The sequence below is a fragment of the Callithrix jacchus genome, chromosome 18 (genome assembly GCF_049354715.1).
Source record: "Callithrix jacchus isolate 240 chromosome 18, calJac240_pri, whole genome shotgun sequence".
Classification (NCBI taxonomy): domain Eukaryota; kingdom Metazoa; phylum Chordata; class Mammalia; order Primates; family Cebidae; genus Callithrix; species Callithrix jacchus.
Genome location: NC_133519.1, coordinates 10,082,233 through 10,097,353, shown reverse-complemented (window position 1 = coordinate 10,097,353; position 15,121 = coordinate 10,082,233). Strand labels below are relative to the sequence as shown.

Sequence of the window (15,121 nt, the reverse complement as noted above, 5' to 3'; positions counted from 1 at the left end):
TTGCCCTCTGTATCTGTTCTCTTGGCTGGTTCCAAATGTGGACCCCTTTGCTACAATACAAGTTGAATTGTATTACAAGTATAGTGCCCTCCTGAGTTCTGTGAGCCACTGTAGCAAATTATCAAACCTGCAGGGATAGTGGAACCAAGCCCTGAACTGGCTCCCGGTGCCTGAAGTGAGGCAGCCTGGGAGAGGATGGTTCCTCACCCTGAGAAGTTTACCCTAACTCCAGGCAGTTGGGGTTAGACATCTCGGCATTTCCCAAAGCCTGCTTTTAGATTTAGATTTTGACACTTTCTAGTTCGGTTACTTGTCTCGGCTTTTTTTTTTTTTGAGATGGAGCCTCGCTCTGTTGCCAGGCTGGAGTGCAGTGACACAATCTCAGCCCACTGCAACCTCCCCCTCCTGGGTTCAAGCGATTCTCCTGCCTCAGCCTCCCGAGTAGGTGAGATTACAGGCGAGTGGCACTATGCCTGGCTAATTTTTTTGTATTTTTAGTAGAGGTGGGGTTTCACCATATTGGCCAGGTTGGTCTCAAACTCCTGACCTCAAGTGATCCACCCGCCTCGGCCTCCCAAAGTGCTGGAATTACAGGCATGAGCCACCGCCCCTGGCTAGCTTCAGTTTTTCTAATCCTTAATTTGGGGGTCACAGTTGTCCTATTTTCTTTACAGGGTTAGTTATGAAGATCAAAAATGAAATTGTGAGTGTGTGTGTGTGTGTGTGTGTGTGTGACAGCTATTGACAGCAAACAAGAATATGCTATCTGAAACTGTGAAAGACCTATCAAAAGGTATTACCGATATTACAATGGAACAAAATGGGGGGGCTGAGGTGGAGATGTACACGTAGTAGGTAAGCTGGACATCAGCCAGAATCTCCATTTTCCCACCATTGTCACAGGGGCCATAATGACATTCTGGGTCTCTGAATATTAGTGACGTTCCAGACCCTGTGTCTAGCAGTCGTCAAAATGTCTGGATATTCTCCCTCTCCCAGGTGACAGTCCCCCAGGACTGTGGAATTATGACAGTGCACACTTGCTGTGACGTCGCAGGGGCCTTCATCCTGGGGACTCCGCCACAGTTTCCATTCAATAGATTTCAGGTCTGAAAATGTCTCAGGTATAGGAAATGAGAAGGAATCATGATTTTTTTTTTTAAGTGTTTTTAAAACATATATTTTATTTTAAATTGTAATAAAAACATAACATTTTTAGCTGGGTGTGGTGGTGTGCACTTGTGGTCCCAGCTACTTGGGAGGCGGAGGTGGGAGGATAGCTTGAACCCAGGAGGTCAAGGCTGCAGTGAGTTGAGATGGTGCCACTGCACTCCAGCCTGGGTAACAGAGCAAGACCCAGTCCCAAAAAATTAAAAAAAACCACACAGGAAACAACATTTATCATCTAAACACTTTGTAAGTGTACACTTCCATAGTTTGAAGTCTATTCACAGCGTTGTGCAGCTGAGCTCTAGATTTGCAGCACTGACGCCCCATACCCGTTAAACAACTCCAAATGCCTCTCCGCCCCCGGCTCCTGGCAGCCACCATTAAAATATTCCTAGGAACACTTTATGTGCATATGAATCTGACTACTTTCGATATCTCATATAAATAAAATCGTACAGTATTTTTTTCTTTTTGTGACTGGCATGTTTCACTTAGCATAATATCCTCAAGTCTCATCCATGTTGCAGTATGTGACAGAATTTCCTTCCTTTTTTATATTTTTGAGACAGTCTCACCCTGTCGCCCAGGCTGGAGTGCAGTGGCACGATTTCGGCTCACCGCAACCTCCGCCTCCCAGTTTCAAGTGATTCTCCTGCCTCAGCCTCCTGGGTAGCTGGGACTACAGGTGCGCACCACCGTGCCCAGCTAACTTTTGTACCTTTAGGAGAGACAGGGTTTCACCATGTTGGCCAGGCTGGTCTTGAATTCCTGACCTCATGTTCTACCCGCCTCGGCCTCCCAAAATGCTGGGATTACAGGCGTGAGCCACTGTACCCAGCCCAGGATCTCCTTCCTTTTTAAGGCTGAATAATGTACATTTCCCATTTTATTTGGTTTTTTGTCCATCAATGGACACTTGAGTTGCTGCCACCTGGTGGCTGTTGTAAATAATGCTGCTGTGAACATGAGTGTGCAAATGTCTCAAGGTCCTTTCCAGGCTTTTGAAGTGGCATTGCTGGATCATATGGGAATTCCATTTTGAATTTTTTGGTGGACACTCAGATTTTTCCTCAGCAGCTGCACCCTTTTATATTCCCACCAACACTGTGCACGTCTTCTAATTTCAGTACTTCAAAGCTTGACTGGGGCAACTGTGCTCAGCCTATTCTTGTGTGTTTGATTTGCCCTTGTTGGCTGGCTGTTAATTTTATCCCTAGGGATATCATGTTCTATTAATCAACTTAATTTCCCTGTGACTGGCTCCTTTATTTTTTTTGAGACAAGTTCTCACTGTCACCCAGGCTGGAGGGCAATGGCACCAGCCTAGGAGGCTCACTACAGCCTCCGACTCCTGGGCTAAAGGAATCCTCCCACCTCTGCCTCCCAAGTAGCTGGGACTGTAGGTACATGCAAATATGTCTGGCTGTTTTTAAAATCGTTTTTGTATAGACAGGGCTTGCTACGTTGCCCAGCTTGGTCTCGAACCCCTGGCCTCAGGTGATCCTCCCACCTTGCACCGGGATTATAGGCACTGCCTTGACCAGCTCTTTGACATTAGGAGAGACAGGTTTTCACCATGTTGGCCAGGTTAGTCTTGAACTCCTGACCTCATGTTCTACCCGCCTCGGCCTCCCAAAATGCTGGGATTACAGGCGTGAGCCACTGTACCCAGCCCAGGATTTCCTTCCTTTTTAAGGTTGAATAATGTACATTAAGGTAATTGTGACCACCTGGCTTCTATTGTTGCCACCTGGCCTTTATTGCTTGGCGCTGGGGAGCAGGCCAGTTGTTTCCATTGCTATCAATAATCCCAGCTTTGTTATGACCTCTTCTACCTTCATGCCTGGCCTACGGAGGGCAGGCCCCACTGTCTGTACATCTCTCATTTTGTTTATTGAAGCTGGTGCTCCCTTCACCAACGCCATGGTAAAGAGTGTGTCTTCCATGGAAGATAAGCCTACGGTGAGTCCTCAGGCCTCAAATAATACATTCCAACATGTCTGCTTTCCTAAACGTTTAAATCTCTTCCTCCACTGCTGATGTGGAGGAAGCACTGAAATTCAAGCATTTCAGCTGCGCTGCATGGGTCATTACAAGGCTTTTGGGAGCGCAGTAATATTCATACATCTGAACTGTTTCCTGGGGTCCTTGCTGGAGTGGAAATCCCGCATCCCAAGAAAGTTCCGCCAAATTAATAAACTTTCTGACCCAGGTTTCTGATATCAGATTTCTATTCTGATATCCTCAAAACTCTAGGTCCAGCTGGGCATGGTGGCTCACACCTGTAATCCCAGCACTTCGGGAGGCTGAGGTGGGTGGAACACTCGAGGTCAGGAGTTTGAGACCAGCCTGGCCAATATGGTGAAACCATCTCTATTAAAAATACAAAAATTAGCTGGGCATGGCGGCAGGCACCTGTAATCGCAGCTACTTGGGAGGCTGGGGCAGAAGAATTGTTTGAACCCAGGAGGCAGAGGTTTCAGTGAGCCGAGATCATGCCACTGCACTCCAGCCTGGGTGACAGAGCAAGCCTCTGTCTAAAAAAAAAATAAAAAAACAAAAACACAAAAAACACTAGGTCCATGAGAGCCTCCCCTGCTCCTGCCGGTACATGCTGGGTTTAGTTCCTTTCTTCTCTGTACGGCCCAGCATGTTCCTGGCTGAATTACACGGTGACTTATGGCCAGTTATTCTGGCAGCCAGAAGAGGAAATGGGGCATCTGGAGGGTCTGTTGTTTCAGGGAGAGATCTCTGCATTGCCTTTCCTGGGCAGCAGGGGGTGCTAGCCCTTAATAAAGAGGGGTGGGCCCTCTTAGCAGAGAACGTGGGTTCAGAGGAATCTGGGAGCCAGAATCTTCAGGGACCTCCACCATCCGTTCATGTGTTGGGATCCCAGCCCAGGTTTTCTCAATCAGAGCCTCGATCAGCACCAGACGGATATACCTTGGCTGAGGGCTCGAGCTACCTGCCTCAGCCTCATCCGGGTGTTAGTTTCTGAAGCTCCGCATTGCTAGCAATTCCTGAGTTGGGTCTGTCTTTCCCTGCTCTTCCATTGCAGGAGATGGCTTTGCTACCGGCCCTCACGCTTGGGCTCAGTTGTTTGCCAGCTGCCCTTCCTTATCTCCCTGTGCCATACCCGTGCAGCTGAGTGACAGCCAATTCCTTTGTCCCTGTGTGCTTTGTTCTCCTGTGCTTTTTTGGTGTGTTTTAATTTTAAAAATGGACACACTGTAAGTGCACATCTTTATGGGGCACAGTTTACCTCTGTGCTTTTCAAAGGCCAGGTGGTCCCTGCCATCGGCTCATTCTCCTAAGTCACCACCTGTTTAGCCTTCCTTGCTGGAGACTCTTCTGGGCTCTGTTCTTTTTCCTTCAGATTTTGCTTGCAAACTGTAAAGTTCCTTTTTCAGTTCCTGCTTCCTGCAATACCTTATCAATCACAGCTAAGAAAAGCCTGTTGCCACTTTTAATATTCTGCCTGGAAATCTCTGTAGCTGCCTCCAACAGATTTATTAGGTACATTTTCTAGCTCCCAAGATACCACAGGTGATGGTTTTGTGAATTATTCTACCACCGCATAACTCAGCTGAGCTTCCTCCCGTCTCTGAGAGCAGTTTTCTCCCTGCTCACCCAGACTCTGCAACAGTCTCCTTGCTGCCCTTCTAGGCTGTCTGCTGCTGTCCCAAGGTCAATGCCACGTTTCAGGTTTTAGTTAGGGCAGCTTCCCAATTCCAAGACACAACCTTTGTTTTAGTATCTATGCTGAGTAACAAACCACCCCAACACCTCGTGACTTAAGACAGCAGTGGCTTGTTAGTTTCTCGCAGTGCAGGGGGCTGGCTGAACCGCTGGTCTCTGGTCTTGCCTGTTGCTGCCTCCAGCTGTGTCTGGCTGGAGGCTTGGATGGGACAGCTCCATGTCGTTTCATGGTCTCACAGTTAGGATGCTCACCCAGGCATCTTATAAGCAGCTGAACTTTAAGAATCAAAGAGTGGAAACTATAAGACCCTTTAAGGCCTAGGCCCTGGTACTTACACGGTGCATGTTCTTTGTTCTATGGGACAAAATCAGTCACGGCAAACCCAGATTCAAGCAGCCGTTGGAGAGACAGCAATACCTCTCAAAAGGGAGGAACAGCAAATTCACATCGCAAAGGAGCATGGAGGGAGGCTGGTTCAGTGCGGATCACTATTTAGTCATCTATTACATTTATAGTAAGTTTAAGATGCATGTTAGACTCTGGGTAAAGATGTCAAGTTGGCACTTAGCTCTAAGTGTCTTGACCCCAGAGAGGGAGATGTACGCTGGAGAATTAAATTTGGGACAATGTATCAACACAAAGATCTGGTTCTTCCTGCCCTCAGCATTTCTGGCTGCTGCATACGTCTGGACTGTGCATGAGGCACGGGGCTGGGGGAGTGCGGCCCTCTGCAGCCAGAGCTGGGCGGAGGCTGGGGGAAGAGAAACGTTCTGTTTCTGAGGTGGCTCGGACCCCACTTCCCTATTTGTGCACAGAGCATTCCACTAGTGTTCTCCTTCCCCCTTCCACCTTCATAGAGCCAAAAACACGAGGGACGGCCCTCAGGACAAGAGGCTTGCATGCCAAGGACACAGGACAGGAAGCTATGCCATTGATTTGTGTTGCCACTTGGAGTGAGGAACCTTGGGAGAAAGGAAAGGGCTGTTTGCTGTCCTGGTTTTTGTATCCGGAAGAAGGAAAAGCAAGAATGGGCATGAGCCTAGTATTTCTGAAAGAAAGGCGTGATTTCTGAGCCATCTCAGACCAGCAGGAAGGACAGGGGTGATAAGCAAAGAGAAGGCAACGGGCCAGAGACCACGGCCCCGGTCAAGGGTTGTAGTGCTGCTTGCTTTTCCATGAGTTACTTTTCCTCATGTGAAGTCCTGATGAAAACCGCCTTGTGCCTGTGGTTTCTGCAGCTGCACCAGCCTCCACGCTTCCGAGAGGAGCTGGGAATCTGTATTCTCCAATTGCTCCCCAACCTTAATGCACTTAACAAGTGTTCTCTCCATACTTATTGACCCTCCAAAATCCCAGTTTTAAACTGGTCCTGCTAATTTTTGCATTCTTCCCATCCTTGCTTCCAACCCCAGGGTTGGGGTGAGGCTGAGCTGGGCATGTACAAGACTTCCTGGCTCTCTCTCTCATTTCCTGAGCAGAGCTGGGCTGCACTAATTGACCTCGAGGGTCTCAGCTGTGCTAAGTTGGGTGTTTGTTAGATCTCGCTAGGCTTGTAATTAGTGCAGGGAATCTAGGTCAGAGGCAACGGGTTGGAGCGATGGTCTCCTGGGGCATGAGTAAAGGTGGGGAATAGCAAACAGGCTCTTCATTCTGTGGGTGGGGTGAGCCAGCGGAGGAACGGTGGGACTTGTGTCACACACAGAGACAGACACGGGGTCACGTGCAGAAAGGCGGTCAAACTCCGTGGTGTGTGTATGTACCAGAGTATGCGTGTATGAGTGTGTGTATTATGAGAGTGTATGAGTGTGTGTATTATGTGTGTGTATGAGTGTATGTGTGTGTGTATTTGTGTGTATGAGAATGAGTGTATGAGTGTGTGTATTATGTGTGAGTGTGTATGAGTGTATGTGTGTGTATTTGTGTGTATGAGTGTATGAGTGTGTGTATTATGTGTGTGTATGAGTGTATGAGTGTGTGTATTTGTGTGTATGAGAGTATGAGTGTGTATGAGTGAGTGTGTATGAGTGTATGTGTGTCTGTATTATGTGTGTGTATGTGTGTATGAGTGTGTGTGTGTATTATGTGTGTGTATGAGTGTATGAGTGTGTGTATTTGTGTGTATGAGAATGAGTGTATGAGTGTGTGTATTATGTGTGAGTGTGTATGAGTGTATGTGTGTGTATTTGTGTGTATGAGTGTATGAGTGTGTGTATTATGTGTGTGTATGAGTGTATGTGTGTGTATGAGAGTATGAGTGTGTATGAGAGTATGAGTGTGTATGAGTGTATGTGTGTGTATTATGTGTGAGTGTGTATGAGTGTATGTGTGTGTGTATTATGTGTGAGTGTGTATGAGTGTATGTGTGTATTATGTGTGTGTATGTGTGTATGAGTGTATGTGTGTGTGTATTATGTGTGTGTATGAGTGTATGAGTGTGTGTATGAGAGTATGAGTGTGTATGAGAGTATGAGTGTGTATGAGTGTATGTGTGTGTGTCTGAGAGTGTGTGTGTTCGCTCCCGCATTTACTCGTGTTTCTTTCCAACCTCTCCATATATGGTGTGGCTCCAGAGCAGGCTGGGGATTGGCTGCTCCAGTTAGGAGACTGGGAGGTAGGAAGGAAGCAGAGAGAAAGGAACCCGGCGTAGGGAAGGGAGTGACAAGGGGGTGGGCAGCTGCCGAGCTTGACGGTTGCAGAAGGGAGCCGGGACTGCTTGCCTGGGAGGTTTAGGTAGGGGAGAGATTCATAGAGACTCATCTCCTGGGAGAATGAGGCAAATTTAATAGTGGCAGAGGGGTTGGGAGAGCGGCTGGGGAAGGAGGTGAGAGCTGTTTCTCAGCACCACGTGGTTTGTGAGGGACAGGGCAGGAGTTAGAGAAATTTGCGCTTTTCTTTTCTCCCTGCTCAGCCGATGCTGTGGAAACAGCAGGGAAATCAACTCATCAGCGTTCCAGGCCAACAGCCCGACGTTCTTCCTGACGGAGGGGCCGGGAGTGCACTGTTCCTTCATCCCTCCCCAGGCCCCCGGCTAACAACCTGATGGGGAAGGATGGGAAAAGTTGAGGAAAACGTCACTGAAATGTGAATTAAGATTTCGTTCTTGACCTGCCCCTACCCTCACTCCATCTCAACCCTGCATTCTGGGTTCTCCCATCTCCCCATCCTAGGGCCTCTGGGGGGCGCTTCCCTTTGCTCCATCTGTGTAAGAGAAGGGTTCAGGGCGGCTGGGAGGGGGAAGGAGGGAGAATAAGTGCGCCCTGACAGCGTCTGGGGGCAGCCGTGTGCTGAGACAGTTGCCCCACACAGCTACGGAGCTCTTCCTCCCTACTCAGCCAGCCCATCTGCCACTCATCACAGTTACCTGGGCACGGAAGGGAAATACTGCAGGCAAGAGGGGCTGGAATGTTGGAGTGAGGGAAGAGGCGCTGGGAGGAAGGGAAACAAGAGTAAGAGCCTTCCCATCCTCCTGTCACAGTGCCCAGGCACAAATACAAATGCTTCAACAGAAATCATGCCAGCAGCCTACCACAACGGTGCACCTTAGGCGATTTTTCGAGTGGGAAGCCTGGCTCCGTGCTAAGTTCTGAAGCTCTTGAAGACCAGGGACCTTGCTTTGGTCCCCCTTTCTGGCTCTAGCCTGCAGCGCAGTACGTGGTGCGTAATCTTCCTCTGAAGAGAGGGGTCTGGCACAGCCTGCGGCCTGGATCTAAGTGGCGATGGCTGACCCCACATCGGAGGCTGCGTTCCCACTGTGCTCCTTCCACCTGAGCTGGCTGCTCACCGCCCAGAGCCACACCAGTCACAGTAGCCACAGCAGTCACTTTCTGACAGACAGGCACTTTCCACATCGTCCTCACTCATCCACTAAGCTCTGAAGTTTGCAGGTGAAAAAACTGATACTCGGAAAGCGTATGCCTTGCCCAGGGCCTCATAATCAAGCAGTAACAGAGAATTTGAATCCAGATCGATCTGGTTTCAAAGCTGGGCTCATTTCACCACCCTATGGCCTGGATGTTCCAGTAACTGGAGAACTGGAAGCGGTCGGTTTTGGAGCCTGAAGACCCCAGGAGCCCAGCGCCCATCTCTTCTCATCCTGTCTCGAGGTCCCTCATCTTTCTCTTCTGCTTCTCTCACCCGTGCCTCTCCTGTCTCGTGTCTCCCTCCAGCTTCCGGCTCCCCTGGGAGCCATGGATAACTGGCATGTTGGGATACACACGTCATTTGTGCTTTTGTCTTTTCCCTCATTATGTGGGAGCAACAAGGAAGAAAAAAAGGAAAAATGCTGGTAAAATACAAATATAGAGACTTGTAAAAACAAAGCATAATTTTAGCCTAGACTTCCAATATTTTGCCAACGATGGCTCTGGTGACCATGCTTAGGGCGTGGAGAGTACAGCTATTTGTAGGACGGGAAGTCTGAAAGCCTGGGTTCCCACCTCCTACTCAGGGAGACCGTGGGAATGACAAGAAGGTGGCACTCTGGTGCGCTTTCCCTCACTCAACTGGGATCCGCATTCCTCAAGAAAGAGACTAGGTAACTACAATTGAGAGCTCGGGACAATCTCCATGACACAGAGTGGCAAGCAACTAGAGAGAGCAAGAATTCCTCTGCCCCAGGGATGGTTAATAGCAGCGATAAGGTCCGGAGAAGAGCTGTGAAGAGATGAATGATTTCTGGAAAGAAGGGGATGGAGCCCCCCATTTTGCCCACATGGGTTGGAGTAACATCAGAGCAGAAGAATGGGGATTAAAGGGCCTGCGTTTCTCCGAAAGGGTTTCCCCCGCTCTTCCTCCTATCCCATCTTCCTAACATCAGGGAAGCCTCAAGGCCAGGTTTACATGTAACTCAGCCTTGTTTCCTCCCCCTTCTCCCCTCTCATCCCTAGTGACGCACTGCTGGGGAAGGGGATCGAGCAGCTGGCAGGACACACTTCAAAATGGCTTCTAACCCCTCATTTACTTAATCCATGAGGCTCTGTCCCCTTCTTTCCCAGAATCATTCAAATGTTCTTTTCACAACTATTTTTAGGGCCTCACCTGTTACTAACCCTGATCTCACACACTTCCTAGGGAGAAGCGAACAGTGAGTTGTGTGGGACCTACCGTAGACAAGAATGCTAGGAGGCCTGGCCATCCCTGAGGAGGCTGGGAGGTGGTGTGGTGGGCATCCAGATGTTTTTCTCAAGTGGGGGCTTGCTTAGTGCTGGAAGAGGTTTGAGGAAGGAGAGACAGAGGCTACAGGAAACCTTAGCTCGGCCGAAAGAGGAACCTGGAAACGTCTGGTTTACCCCTTCATCCTACCCAGTTTGCATCACAAATCAGTTTCATTCTTAGTTCAGTTCTTCTGTGGGGTCTCTCTCTAGTTCCCTTATGTTAGGGCTCTGAATCAAATAACGAAACCAGTCTAATCCACCCAAGGTTGGACCTTTTTTTTTTAAGACAAAGTTTCGGTCTTGTTGCCCAGGCTGGAGTGCAATGGCATGATCTCAGCTCACTGGAACCTCCGCCTCCCGGGTTCAAGTGATTCTCCTGCCTCAGCTGCCTGCACAGCTAGGATTACCGGTGTCCACCACCATGCCTGGCTAATTTTTTGTATTTTCAGTAGAGATGGGGTTTCACCATGTTGATCAGGCTGGTCTCGAACTCCTGATCTCGGGTGATGCGTCTGCCTTGGCCTCCCAAAGTGTTGGGATTACAGGTGTGAGCCACTGCGCCCGGCAAGGTTGGATCTTTGAGTCAGTGTTGGGAAGGGTGTGGAGGATGAAGGAAAGAAACACCTCATGTAAGAAAATCCAGGCAGCTCGATCTCAGAGACTGCTAGGAACAAGAAGCCAGTGTCTGGCTGGGGAGATTTTAATGCCACATAACCTCCTCAGGGCTGGGATAAATTTCATTTCCATGTGCACAGACAGGTGGCACTGGCCTCCACATCCCTAGAGTTGGGCAGCTGAAACTCCACCCTCAAACTGAAGGCCTCAGGTGGGACATAAGAGTAAATGCTCTTGGCGGGGCGCGGTGGCTCACGCCTGTAATCCCTTTGGGAGGCCGAGGTGGGTGGATCATGAGGTCAAGAGATTGAGACCATCCTGGTCAACATGGTGAAACCGTCTCTACTAAAAATACAAAAATTAGCTGGGCATGGTGGCGCAGGCCTGTAATCCCAGCTACTCAGGAGGCTGAGGCAGGAGAATTGCCTGAACCCAGGAGGCGGAGGTTGCAGTGAGCCGAGATCGCGCCATTGCACTCCAGCCTGGGTAACAAGAGCGAAACTCCGTCTCAAAAAAAAAAAAAAAAGAAAAAAGGAGTAAATGCTCTCATCCCCCTCCTGCTCTAAACTCAGAAGCCCCCTGTATCCTCGGGAGCAGCAGCGGACTCCCCCTGCCGTCTCAGGGGCAGGTGGTGTGTCGAGTGGCCAGACTGTCTTCACTGCGCATTGTCTCTGGCTGGTTGAAAGCTTCCTACTGCTTCTGTGGGCTCACTTCCTCAAACCCCAGGGGACACGGAAAGCAGGTGGGGAAACAAGGGTTGTAGTGGGGTTGGGCGTCAGCCAGAGCAATGAGTTTGTTTTTTTCTTTTTTTGATTGAGGTAAATAAAAAAGCTTTATCCAGCAACAAGGAGATAAGAGTCTGTCCACCCCCATGAGTTCCGGGCCCCACCCCCGCCCTCACATCAGGCTCTTCCGGTACTGACTGTGAGGGGTGGTCTGTCTGAGGTGGGAGTCGGGGGTCTGCAGGTCCATCTGTCTGTACAGGTCTCTCAGCTCCCTGACCTCCTGCAGCACCCTCTTTGCCTGGCTCCAATTCGATGATGCCTCTCCCAGCAGCCGCTCCGTCTCCAGCAGCAGCTGCTCTGACTCAGAATCCGGCGGAGACCCAGGGGGGTCCTTGGCCTTTCGCTTCCCATCCCCCAGGCCGTGAACCTCTGCCAGCAGCTCCTGAGTCTTCTCCAGTTTCCTTGCTACCAGGTCCTGGATCCGGGACAACTGTCCCGGGTTGGGAAGGACAGGGGTTGGGGGTTCCTCAGCCCGCAGCTGGAGGGTGCGGGGAGGGGCAGTGTCCCGCTGAGACAGGATCTCCTCCAGGGAGGCACAGCGGCCTTTCTCTGTGGGAGCCAACTTCTTGGGTGCCTGGGGGGTGTAGGTGGCCCCCTTGTCTGGTTTCTCCCAAGGTCGGGAGAGGCTGCTTGCCCGGTCTGCGGAGGGCTGGATGCGGTCCGAGTCTGCCCTCCGCCGGCTCCCTGCCAGCTGGCCCACAGACTTGTCCAGGTCAACCCGAAAGCTCTCAGCACAGGAGGTTGGTTCCTCAGGGGAAGGGTCTTCCTCTTGGATCAGGTCCAAGGTCAGCATTCCATCTGAGGTAGAGGTGGAGGCCTGCAGAGGAAGAGGGGAATGAGAGGGGAACACTGTCATCAGGAGGATTTTAGGAATGACTACCTAAAACACAGGCGCAAGCTATGGTCATTTTCCTCTACGAGCCTTCCTTGAATGAGAAGTACTTTTTTTTTTTTTTTTCGAGGCAGAGTCTTGCTCTGTTGCCCAGGCTGGAGTGCAGTGGCACAATCTCGGCTCACTGCAAACTCTGCCTTCTGGTTCAAGTGATTCTCCTGTCTCAGCCTCCCAAGGAGCTGGGACCACAGGCACCACCACCACGCCTGGCTAACTTTTGTATTTTTAGTAGAGACAGGGTTTCACTGTGTTGGCCAGGCTGGTCTCAAACTCCTGACCTCAAGTGATCCACCTGCCTCAGCGTCTCAAAGTGCTGGGATTACAGGCATGAGCCCGGGCCTGGCCACGCCGCCTACTGAATGTACCGTTTCTTACTCCTTAGATACTGACTTGAATGTTTCTTTTTCTGTGATTTAATTTCTGTTGCTTGTTTCCTGTATCCTGCGCTCTACTGCAAGCTTCCTGAGGAGTGTCCTCTTCCTCGGTATTGTGGACTGAGCATTAACCTGGGTTTGACACACACACAGGGTGCTCCCCGTGGTGCAGTGACTGTCCTCCTCCATCTGCATCTCCTGAGCCCCACACCTCGGCCCCCTTGCCTTATGATAAAATGTGTTCTCTTATTTACAGAATACCGTAATTTTAAAAAGTGAGGAGAATTCAACCCCATATATGTAGTTATACATATGTTGGTCACTCCTCACAGCAGCCCTTCGAGGCAGGCACGGTCAGCTCCTGGTTTCACAGGTGGAGACATGAGACTTCAGGGAAGCACACAGGTGCTGACTGCAGTGAGGCTCCTCCTCAGGTTCTGACTCCAAAGCCTGCGTTCTCTGTACTATACCTGACTGCCTCTCTCCCTAAAGACTCAGAGCTCAGAGACATGAAAGAAACTACCACTCTGTATGTTTCAGGGGTTCACTGTGGCCCTTTCCCTCCAAATGCCGGTAGCACTGCCCTCCCCGACGGGACAGCCCCATACAGTAGCTTCTTGTTCACTTTCCTGTGGGTGTTAACTCATTTTCTCCAAAAGAGGGTAACATCAATTGGCAGCAGGGACTTCTGAACTCATAATGGGTGCTGAATACATCTTTTTTATTTAGATCAGGCAGGGGCATGGGGCGGAAGGACTTCCCTCGCCTCTGATCTTGGCATCAAGGAGGCCTCCCACAGATGCCTCTGGTGGCATATGGTTCTGAGATGAACCGACACAGAACTGGCCCTCTGGCAACGCAACGCCCACTTTATTACAGTCTCACGTACCACAGCCATCAGGTGTCCCCTTGTTGGGGGGCGACGGGAGTGCTGGATTTTCGCCCTGTCTCTAGTGGGGTGGGCAAGATAGCTGTCCTCCTCAACGGTGACCTGGAGAGAGGTACTGTGAGTCATGAGTGCTCTTCCGCAACCCTCTGTCCCAACCCAGCACCCCGAGACCTGAACACATGCCCACCCCATGCACTGCTTCCAAATGAATCCATGGGCAAGGGGATTTACTGGACACGACGGGGCTCTTTAGGCTGACCCAAGCCTGGCGCCCGCATCAGGAACCAGGGAAGAGGCGGTGTCAGAAGAGATTTGAGAGAAGGTCGAAAGAGAACAGGGTTTTTAAAAGGGAGATGAAGCAGAGCTGGTGGGGGAGCGAGTGAATGGGGCCTGCACCATAATCCTCCCCCCATCAGTGAGTCTGGCTGCTCCCTCTGCCCAGCATCCCTCCCTCTCCCCGCAGTGAGCCCCCTGACCTCATCCAAGATACGGTTCTTGGCTCGGGTGATGGCGGAGTTGAGGGCGTTGATCCACGATTCCTTCTCTTCCGGACTCACTGCCAGGAAGATCAGGTTGGGTGCCTGTGAGGGAAGATTCCTGTTTCAGCCAGGGTTTTAGAGGTGGTGCCTCACCTTGACAGTAAAGAAATAAGAGATTATAATCCCACTTTCTCAGACCCAGCTCCTAGAAGGAGAGAGATTCTGCTTCCAGAGTCATCCATAACTTAAGGAAACCCAGCTTCTATTCCTGCAAAATGTATAGCCAGGAGGTTGTTTTAGAAATGACCAGGAAGAGCTAAGAAGGATACTGAGTATTATTATGGTATTGGAGATAATCAGAGGATGTCTGATGAAGGACAGGCATTAAAATACTGTCAATGTTTGAAGAAACAGAACGTGACAGGAATAACGTCCCTGGGTTCCCTCAGACAAGACGCATTAATTCAACTTCAACCACCTATCAGGGTACAAGTACAGGGATTTTTTTCTAAGGGATATATATATACATACATAGATATATGTGCATATGTGTGTATAACAGAGAAAAATAGGGGCCAGGTGTGGTTGCTCATGCCTATAATCCCAGCACTTTGGGAGGCCGAGGCGGGTGGATCCAGATGGTCAAGAGATCGAGACCATCCTGGTCACAAGGTGAAATCCCGTCTCTACTAAAAATATAAAAATTAGCTGGGCATGGTGGTGCGCACCTGTAGTCCCAGCTACTTGGGAGGCTGAGGCAGGAGAATTGCCTGAACCCAGGAGGTGGAGGTTGCGGTGAGCCGAGATCGCGCCATTGCACTCCAGTCTGGGTAACAACAGCGAGACTCTGTCTCAAAAAGAAAAAGAAAAAGAGAGATTATATCTATAGAGGTGATCTTTGCGGCTAAACAGGTTAAAGGCTGGCCTGCCTGGGAGGAAGGAAATGGCCACAATATTCTCAGGTGAAATGATAAAGCCAGCGGGAGAGCAATTCAGGGCCTCTGAGCCAAGACTGCTGAGAGAAGCTGGGGGAAGGGGTTCTCCCTGGCCCCTCCAACCCTGTC

General features: G+C 50.2%; 1 protein-coding gene and 2 long non-coding RNA genes across 5 annotated transcripts in view; 2 read left to right on the top strand and 1 right to left on the bottom strand.

Annotated features, from left to right (window-relative positions):
- The window catches only part of LOC128930111 (uncharacterized), a 68,356-nt gene that overhangs the window by 34,953 nt on the left and 18,282 nt on the right, over nucleotides 1-15,121 (top strand). The gene's annotated exons all lie outside the window — the stretch shown is intronic.
- The window catches only part of PLEKHO1 (pleckstrin homology domain containing O1), a 32,032-nt gene that overhangs the window by 10,085 nt on the left and 6,826 nt on the right, over nucleotides 1-15,121 (bottom strand). For 2 of the 3 annotated variants that reach the window (XM_078355534.1, XM_078355535.1), the window contains exons 4-6: nucleotides 14,055-14,159; nucleotides 13,579-13,680; nucleotides 11,562-12,240 (exon numbers count right to left, since the gene is read on the bottom strand). In XM_078355534.1, coding sequence (XP_078211660.1) covers nucleotides 11,562-12,240; nucleotides 13,579-13,680; nucleotides 14,055-14,159 — 886 coding nt within the window. Of the gene's footprint in view, nucleotides 1-11,430; nucleotides 12,241-13,578; nucleotides 13,681-14,054; nucleotides 14,160-15,121 lie in introns of those variants that run through there. The other variant, XM_078355536.1, reaches the window with a different exon arrangement.
- LOC144580208 (uncharacterized) lies at nucleotides 7,495-14,928 on the top strand. The gene is made up of 2 exons (XR_013529333.1): nucleotides 7,495-7,600; nucleotides 7,779-14,928. It is a non-coding gene; the product is annotated as an uncharacterized LOC144580208 (long non-coding RNA).